Source organism: Mus caroli, chromosome 1, assembly GCF_900094665.2.
Source record: "Mus caroli chromosome 1, CAROLI_EIJ_v1.1, whole genome shotgun sequence".
In the NCBI taxonomy this organism is placed as follows: Eukaryota; Metazoa; Chordata; class Mammalia; order Rodentia; family Muridae; genus Mus; species Mus caroli.
The window spans coordinates 141,025,392-141,035,391 of record NC_034570.1 but is presented as its reverse complement, the minus strand read 5'-3'; the positions used below and the strand labels follow the sequence as shown (position 1 = coordinate 141,035,391).

The 10,000-nt window shown below is 38.4% G+C and overlaps 1 protein-coding gene and 1 pseudogene across 1 annotated transcript in view; one reads left to right on the top strand and one right to left on the bottom strand.

Annotated features, from left to right (window-relative positions):
• The window catches only part of LOC110296230 (prostaglandin G/H synthase 2-like), a 32,237-nt gene extending 23,141 nt beyond the window's left edge, over positions 1 to 9,096 (top strand). The window contains 9 exon segments of the mRNA XM_029475674.1: positions 123 to 266; positions 880 to 993; positions 1,555 to 1,736; positions 2,643 to 2,740; positions 2,842 to 3,074; positions 3,270 to 3,553; positions 4,137 to 4,263; positions 4,549 to 4,814; positions 9,088 to 9,096. Coding sequence (XP_029331534.1) covers positions 123 to 266; positions 880 to 993; positions 1,555 to 1,736; positions 2,643 to 2,740; positions 2,842 to 3,074; positions 3,270 to 3,553; positions 4,137 to 4,263; positions 4,549 to 4,814; positions 9,088 to 9,096 — 1,457 coding nt within the window.
• Positions 9,097 to 9,298: 202 nt separating this feature from the next.
• LOC110296225 lies at positions 9,299 to 9,999 on the bottom strand (annotated as a pseudogene).
• Between the last annotated feature and the right edge of the window lies 1 nt (position 10,000).

The following is a 10,000-nucleotide window of genomic DNA, read 5'->3' as shown; positions in this document are numbered from 1 at the left end:
TCCTGGGGTATCTTCCTTTGGAAAGAAGCCACCCATATATGGTTACCATTATTTTGTAGATTTGTGTCCTATGGAGGAGAGGGGGACTGCTCAGTTCTTCCTCCTGCTTTGTCTCTCTCCAGGTGAATTTCTGACAAGAATTGAGTTACTGCTGAAGACAACCCCAAACACAGTGCACTACATCCTGAGCCTCTTCAAGGGAGTCTGGAACATTGTGAACAACATTCCCTTCCTGCGAAGTTCAGTCATGAGATATGTGCTGACATGTAAGTACAACCCTCCCTTGTTTTCCAGCATCCTCCAACACAACTAGGTGCTAGAAACCCAACCCTAAGAACTATCCTGACCTTTTCAAAGGGCTTGAAGTATTTTCTATTGTGTTTTTTGTTCCCCTGAAATGTCTAAAATACTGTCATGTAAACTTGTAGTCTGGATCATAATTATGACCCCTGTCCTTCATTCCTGTGGAGGAAGTGTGGTTCCCCTATTCATTGAATACCCATGGCTCGCAGAATGGTTCTAAAATCACAGCACACTTAGAAACAAATAGTTGATTAGGGTTTGGGTCAGAAGAGAAAATAACTGTCTATAGTTCTAAGGGAAGGCCATACCCATCCATCTATATCTATCATCAGCTATGAAACAGGAGTGGGTGGTACCTGAAGAGTCAAGACTACTGGAGCAGAATGTCCTGTGTAAAGCTAAAGCTTTATTGAAGATGCATTTTCAGTGCCCTTTAAAGTTCAGTCATTGTAAACCCTTATCTTTATCTGAAGGATATCCAATCTCTGTACTTGCTACATTGTACTCTGATAATTGATATGCCCCTGTTGTTGTTTTTTTACATATTAGGTCCCATAAATCTCTTTAAAATTTCAGCCAGATCACATTTGATTGACAGTCCACCAACTTACAATGTGCACTGTGGTTACAAAAGCTGGGAAGCCTTCTCCAACCTCTCCTACTACACCAGGATCCTTCCTTCAGTAACAGGTGACTGATCAACTCCCATGGGTGTGAAGGTGATTGCAAAGAAATACAGACATAGCGATTGCAGTGAGGTAGGGCGACCTTAGATTGTCATTAAGGTAAAACTGTAAATACTTTTGTTTTTAGTGTAGTTTTCCACAGAGGCTAATATAAGTGCAGATCTATTACGTGAAAGTAAATGTGAATTTGATATAATTTCTTAGCTTTAGTATATTATCCTAAATAGAATTGATATTAGTCAAAATTGATAGAAATTCAATAACCACCCCCAATATCTTAACACTTGAATTTATAGCCTTAGCAAGATAGCTTATTGCCTGTAATCTCTAAGGCAAAGGTTAACCAATAACTCAAGACCATCCTCACATAGAGAGTGAGTTTCAGTCCAGGCTGGGGTACAAGCCTGACACTGTGCCTCAAAACACAACAGTTGTATTGATGTTGTGATCCCCTTTGAGACCATGGTTCTAAGTGATGGATGCTCTCATGTATTATACAGTCATCTGTTTGCTTGAACAAATAGGTGAATGGATAGATACTTACTTCAGAGTTTTCATGTTCCAGGAAATAAGGAGCTTCCTGATTCAAAAGAAGTGCTGGGAAAGGTTCTTCTAAGGAGAGAGTTCATTCCTGATCCTCAAGGCTCAAATATGATGTTTGCATTCTTTGCCCAGCACTTTACCCATCAATTTTTCAAGACAGATCAGAAGCAAGGACCCAGGTTCACCCGAGGACTGGGCCATGGAGTAAGTAGGCTTAACTCAGATTTAAAGCAAATTTTTAGGGAATGCTGATATCTTCCCATCCCAAGCATATTGCTCCTATTTTTTAAAATTCAAATGTCATGTCTACTAAAACCATGATGGTTGTTCCATTTTCATTTGCTTGTTTAGTAATAATGAACAGAAATACACAGAAATATTTTAATTTAATTTTCCTTACCCTTTTAGTTAAAAAGTTTAATCTATGAAAAGGCTCTATCTTATGTGAATTAATTAATTATTAATTATTCATCATTGGTGACATTGGGAAGTGAACCTTAGAACTTTGTACTTGCCAGGCACTGGGCTCTGCTTATTAAGGTAGAGGCCCAGGCTTCACTAAAAAACATTCCCTTATTGTGCTACTTTAAATAATATAAAAACAACTATCATGGTTCTAATGAAGCCTGTGGAATACTTAATAAATGATACTAATATCAATCAACATAAAGAACTATACAGACTTGGAGTTTGATTAACAAATTATTTTAGAATTTTGTGGCTATAAAGACTCATTTGTTGAGCTTGCTAGATTGGTGTTTATGAACACTTGATGCTTTTACAGAGGACCCAACTTAAGTTCCTAAAGCCCACATGATAGTTCACAACCATCTATAACTCCAGTCAGTTCTAGTACATGTGTCCTCCTTATCTGACATTTTAGGGTACCAGGCAAGCACATGCTATACATTCATTCATACATGCATACATACATACATACATACATACATACATACATACATACAGTCAGGCAAATTCTCCTTCATATAAAAACAAAGCAAATCTTTATTTATTTGTTTAATTTTATGGAAAATTAAATCATCAAAATTGAATAAGAAATCATATGAAGAAATCAGTAAATTGAAATTTTCCCTAATTAAGTTTTTTTAGGTGGACTTAAATCACATTTATGGTGAAACTCTAGAAAGATAACATAAACTGTGCATTTTCAAGGATGGAAAATTGAAATATCAGATATTTTCCTTATGGTTTAAAGATGATCACCTGTTATTTAGACTTATATATTAAAACTGTTGTGACTTTTCCTTTCTTTTTTAACTGTTATTACTGTTATGATTTAGGTCATCAGTGGAGAGGTGAATCCTCCCACAGTCAAAGACACTCAGGTAGAGATGATGGACCCTCCTCAGATCCCTAAGAACCTGCAGTTTGCTGTGGGGCATGAAGTCTTTGGTCTGGTGCCTGGTGTGATAATGGATGCTACAATCTGGCTTTGGGAGCACAACAGAGTGTGTGACAAACTCAAACAGAAACATCCTATGTGGGAGGATGAGTCACTATTCCAAACCAGGAGACTCATAGGTAAGCAAGAGAGAAATAATGAGTAATCCCTCTCTGACAGGAATGACCTCCCCACCCCACAAAAAGAGAAAGAATAACTCCTTTCTTGGGTTTGCTCTGTTTGACTCCATCTCATGAATAGGGAGAGTGAATGTGATCTGGTAACATCCCTACCATTTGTTGTAAGGAAAGTAAAGTCTCTGTGTTTTGCAACAGGAAAAACTATGAAGATTGCGATCGAAGACTACGTGCAACACCTGAACAGTTCTGACTTCAAACTCAAGTTTGACCCAGAGCTCCTTTTCAACCAACAGTTGCATTATCAGAACCTCACTGCCTCTGCATTCAACACACTCTATCACTGGCAACCCCTGCTGCCTGACACTTTCAACACTAAAATCCAGGGGTACAGCTTCAACCAGTTTCTCTACAACTCCATCCTCCTGGAACACGGACTCATTAAGATTGTTGAGTCATTCAGCAGACAGATTGCTGGCCGGGTAAGCATTGTTCCTGAAAAGCAAGAACCAGCTGGTCAGTAGCTTTAGGATTTTTGTCATAGAGACAGTTTTTTTTCTTTTACTAAAATAATCATCAGGTGTTCTACTGGTTCTTGAAACATGACTCCTGGAAGGTTTATGAAAGGCTTTATATAGTGTTCATGTAAAGTTATCCAGTAAATAATGACACCTATATATTTTTGAAAGATGTAATTATTATTAGAACTAAGTACTTTGTAGCTGTCATCAGACTTACCAGAAGAGGGTGTCAGATCTCATTATGGACGGTTGGGAACCACCATATGGTTTTGGGGGGTTGAACTCAGGACCTTTGGAAGAGCAGTCAGTGCTCTTAATCATTGAGCCATCTCTCCAACACTGACACCTGTTTATCTTAAAAACAATATTTTAAAAAACTTTCAGTCATATTATAGCTTTCAGAATTAAATCTTCAGGGTTGTCTATCAGCTTATTTTTTATAAACATAAAAGGCATACTCTTAACAGACTAGAAGTGTTTAGGACAAGAAGTAGGACCACAGGAATATGCCTAAGAAATATAATTTATTATTCACTTGTCAAAGGTTGCTGGGGGAAGAAATGTTCCAATGGTTGTAGAAGCAGAGGCAAGAACCTCCACTGACCAAAGCATAGAGATGAAATACCAGTCTCTCAAAGAGAAGCCTTATGCATCATTTGAAGAGCTTACAGGTAAGAAATGGTGTCTGAAGATCCTAAAAGAATCAAGGATTCAATGGGAAAAGAGAAGGTGAGAGGGAATTTAGTGAAGGAATAACCTAACTTCCTCTTCCTCTTCTTCCTCCTCCTTTTTCTTCTTCTTCTTCTGGGAATAGAAAAGGATCAAGTTTACTGAGAAAGAGGAGTGGGAATGGGGTCCAGCTAGTGAGCAGTGGAAAGCCTATGCTCAACAGCCAGGACAATTGTCAGCTGTTCCCAGTTTGATGTTCCTGTATCTCTATTTTTGGTACCTTCCAGGAGAGAAGGAAATAGCTGCAGGGTTGAAATCCCTCTTCACTGGCCTTGACACCATTGAACTCTATCCTGGCCTCCTGGTGGAAAAGCCCTGTCCAGATGCTATCTTTGGGGACACTTTGGTAGAACTTGAAACACCATTCTCCTTGAAAGGACTTAGGGGTAATCCCATCTATTCTCCTCAATACTGGAAGCCGAGCACCTTCAGTGGAGTAGTTCGTTTTAAGATCATCAACACTGCCTTAACTCAGTCTCTCATTTACAAAAATGTGAAGGGGTGTCTCGTTGTTGTTGTTGTTGTTTTCTTTGTTTATTTATTTTGGGTTTTTCTTTTTTTGATTATTATTGTTATTATTATTATTATCATTATTGTTATTGTTATTATTATTATTATTATTGTTAGTTTTTTTTTCTGAGTCAGGATCTCTCTGAACAGCACTGGAAGTCTTGAGCTCACTCTGTAGACCAGGCTGTCTTTGAATTCAGAAATCTGTCATCCTCTGCCTCCCAAATACAGTGATTAAAGGAATGTACCACTACTACCCTTCTTTTTGTTTGTTTCTTTTGTTTTATTAAACTAATAAAATTGATTTTAAAATATACAACTCGATCTTGACATTTTTTACGTCATAAAAATAATTTATAATAGCGAAATGCCTCTTACATATACATGATATCTTCTGAAGCTAAAAGTGATATTCACTCAACCAGTTTATAAAATCTATTTGGAACATAAAACATGATAGAAGAATTAGTTTGAACATTTGGTCTATCACTTTATTAGCAATTTTAACTCATTTATCTTTTATTTATCTCTTGCTTCCCTATCCCGAAGTGCAGGTTGACCTAGTGAGTAAAGGATTCTTGGCAAATCCTTGGCACAGACCTCTTATCAGTACAAGAAAACACTCCATCCATTTGGCTTGTGTGTTTGTTTTCATTGTTGGCTGGCTTATTGGCTGGAGACATGTTCTCACTCTGTAGCCTTAGTTTGCTTCCAACTTGTGGTAATTCAACTCTCTTAGTTCTAGGTTGACAGGTATGATCTATGGTGTCTGACTGAGAATATTTCTTTTAGGATGATACTCATTCTTTTTATGACAAAGGACCACTTGGAATACTTACTTAACATGAAATTATAGGAAAAATTCCCTAAGCAGTGTTATGATTTTTCCACTTGGCTACAAAAGACCCAAAATTTATTCTATTAACCTCGAAACTTGTTTATCAATAACTTTCAGTCACTCATGAGCTAGAAAAAAATGTGGTTTTCATGACTACTAGGGTTTTTGATATTTTTTAAAATTGTTATCTTTGATAAAGTCTGTATCTATATCTATCCATAGGCTCCCAAACTACTTTATTATCTTGATTACCAGGATCACAGGCATGCAGCAATAATAAACCTGTGTGCCTGACACCACATACTACTAAATTCATATATACCAGATTCTTATTAGCCTGGTATGTATTAAGAAATTTGTTTCTTTAATGTAGGGTTTATTTGTTTATAAGTTTGTTTTTATAGCTCAGGCTGGCTTCACCTTTTACTATGTAACTGAAGATGACTTTGAACTTTTGATTTTCCTGCCTGTACCTACCAAGAACTGGGATGATAGATTGAATTGTGCCATTTTTTTATTAGATATATCCTTCATTTACATTTCAAATGCTATCCCTAAAGCCCCCTATACCCTCCCCTGCCCTGCTCCCCAATCCATCCACTCTGGTTTCCTGGCCCTGGTGTTCCCCTGTACTGGGGCATATAATCTTCGCAATACCAAGGGCCTCTCCTCCCATTGATGGCCAACTAGGCCATCCTCTGCTACATATGCACCTAGAGACACAGTTCTGGGAGGTACTGGTTAGTTCATATCGTTGTTCCTCCTATAGGGTTGCAGACCCCTTTAGCTCCTTCATTAGGGGCCCTGTGTTCCATCCAATAGATGACTGTAAGACTCCACTTCTGTATTTGTCTGGCATTGGCATAGACTCACACGAGAGAGTTATGTCAGGGTCCTGTCAGTCAAATCTTTCTGGCATATACAATAGTGTCTGGGTTTGGTGGTTGTATATGTGACAGATCCCTGGGTAGGGCAATCTCTGGATGGTCTTTCCTTCCATCTTATCTCTGAACCTTGTCTCTGCAATTTCTTCCATGGGTACTTTGTTCCCCATTCTAAGAAGGAGCGAAGTATTCACAATTTGGTCTTCTTTCTTCTTGAGTTTTATGTGTTTTGCAAATTGTATCTTGTATATTCTATGTTTCTGTGCTAATATCTGCATATTAGTGACTGTATACCATGTGTGGTTTTTTTGTGATTGGGTTACCTCACTCAGGATGATAACCTCCAGGTCATTCTATTTGCCAAAGAATTTCATGAATTCATTGTTTTAAATTGCTGAGTAGTACTCCATTGTGTAAATGTACCACATTTTCTGTATCCATTCCTCTTTTGAGGGGCATCTGGGTTCTTTCCAGCTTCTGGCTATTATAAATAAGGCTGCTATGAGCATATGTCCTTATTACCAGTTGGAACATCTTCTGGATATATGCCCAGGAGAGGAATTGCTGGATCTTCCGGTAATATTATGCCCAATTTTCTAAGGAACTGCCAGACTGATTTCCAGAGTGGTTGTACCAACTTGCTATCCCACCAACAATGGAGGAGTATCCCTCTTTATCCACATCCTCACCAGCATCTGTTGTCACCTGAATTTATGATCTTAGCCACTCTGACTTGTGTGAGGTGGAATCTCAGGGTTGTTTTGACTTGCATTTCTCTGATGATTAAGGATGTTGGACATTTTTTCAGGTGCTTCTCAGCTATTTGTTATTCCTCAGTTGAGAATTCCTTGTTTATCTCTGTACACCATTTTTTTAATAGGGTTATTTGATTTTCTGGAGTCCATCTTCTTGAGTTCTTTTTGGATATTAGTCCCCTATCTGATTTAGGATAGGTAAAGATCCTTTAGCAATCTGTTGGTGGCCCTTTTGTCTTATTGACAGTGTCTTTTGCCTTAGAGAAGCTTTGCAATTTTATGAGTTCCCATTTAAATTCTTTATCTTACAGCACAAACCATTGCTGTTCTGTTCAGGAAATTTTCCCCTGTGCCCATATCTTCGAGGCTTTTCCCCAGAATTTTCTCCTCTATAAGTTTCAGTGTCTCTGGTTTTATGAGGAGTTCCTTGATCCCTGTAGACTTGTCCTTAGTACAAGGAGATAAGAATGGATCAATTCACATTCTTCTACATTATAACTGCCAGTTGTGCCAGCACCATTTGTTGAAAATGCTGTCTCCTTTCCACTGGATGGTTTTAGCTCCCTTGTCAAAGATCAAGTGACCATAGGTGTCTGGGTTCATTTCTGGGTCTTCAATTCTATTTCATTGATCTACCTGCCTGTCACTGTACCAGTACCATGCTGGGTTTTGTTGTTGTTGTTGTTTGTTTTTATCACAATTGCTCTTCAGTACAGCTTATGTCAGGCATTGTGATTCCACCAGAGGTTATTTTATCATCGAAAAGAGTTTTTGCTATCCTTGTTTTTTTGTTATTCCAGATGAATTTTCAAATTGCCCTTTCTAATTAGTTGAAGAATTGAGTTGGAATTTTGATGGGGATTGCATTGAATCTGTAGATGGCCTTTGGCAAGATTGCCATTTTTACTATATTGATCCTGCCTAACCATGAGCATGGGAGATCTTTCCATCTTCTGAGATCTTCTTTGAATTCTTTCTTCAGTGACTTGTAGTTCTTATCAAACAGATTTTTTATTTCCTTAGTTAGAGTCACACCAAGGTACTTTATATTATTTGTGACTATTGTGAAGGTTGTTGTTTCCTTAATTTCCTTCTCAGCCTGTTTATCTTTTGTGTAGAGAAACGCCATTGATTTATTTTTGTTAATTTTATATCCAGCAACTTCACTGAAGCTGTTTATCAGATTTAGGAATTCTCTGGTGGAATTTTTAGGGTCACTTATATATACTATCATATCATCTGCAAAAAGTGATATTTTGACTTCTTCCTTTCCAATTTGCATCCCCTTGATCTCCTTTTATTGTCTAACTGCTCTGGCTAGGACTTTAAGTATTATGTTGAATAGGTAGGGAGAAAGTGGGCAGCCTTGTCTAGTCCCTGATTTTAGTAAGATTGCTTCATGTTTCTCTCCATTTACTTTGATATTGGCTACTGGTTTGCTCTACATTGCTTTTATTATGTTTAGATATGGGCCTTGAATTCCTGATCTTTCCAAGACTTTTATCATGAATGGGTGTAAGATTTTGTCAAATGCTTTCTTCTTCTTTTTTTTTATTATTATTTTTTATTATTATTTAAGACCTTTATTATCAGGTGCTTGTAGTTTGTTGACTTTTTTGAAAAAAATCAAGCTGTAAACTTTATTACAAATTAAAAATGAAGTTCTTAAAAATCTCAACTTGACCAGATATGAAACAATTTAAAAACCATTAAAGGTGTATTGAGAAAAACCAGGCCTCTTTTTTTTTTTCTTAACACGTTTGTCATTACCAAAAATAGACGTCTTAAGGTAAAAATAATAAAAACCCCATAAACCCCATGCTGCTTAGATAATGCAGATAGTTCTAATGTTATCTGGTCAGCGGGCAAAAAGCAAGCACTTAAGGTCTTCAGCTCCAATCTTTGTTCATTTCTTATTGCTGGAATTTCATATTCATTTCTTCTTGTTGGATGACCAAACNGGATGATGGTAGAGATGGTAACCTGGCGTTTACTCAGCCCCACCCTGCTCAGCCTCCAGAAAGGATGAATTCTCAGCTGGTGCATCAGCTGCTTTTGTCTCTTTGCCACTTTGTGGTTTAGCGTTCTCTGTGTTCTCTGGGCATCTTCATCGGTAATTGAAGTTGTGGTGATACCGACGTTGAGGTGGCTGCTGACCTTGGGTATCATCTCCTTGGTTTTCTTTGTCCTCTTCATTGCCATCCTCTCTAGGCTGTCTTGGCGAGGAGGGCCCCTTTGGAATCGTGGTCTGTAACCCCGATACATATTCTGTCTCACTGGTCTACCTTGCTCTCCTGCACCCTGGTTGTCAGCACCCTCNATCACTTCTCCTTGCACAGGGGGGTTGGAATACTGTGGTCCATGAGCATAGGGTCTCCGCATGTAGTAAGGTGGGAACCTTCGCCTGCTATAGGGCAGGCTTTGTTGGGCCTGGCCTTCAGGAGCGCTTTCTGATCCCTCGTTCTTTTCCCCACTCTCACTATTTCGGTAATTTTGCTGGTAATTGCGTGGAGGACCCCTACGACATGGATAGCGTCTATAATGGTTACGGTCTGCTGCGTATTTACTGCCTTGAACTGGAACTCCACCAGGGCCTGTAACATTTGCTGCCTCCGCACCCTTTTCTCCTTCAACAACATCAAACTCCACAGTCTCTCCATCGCCTACACTGCGAAGGTACTTCCTGGGGTTA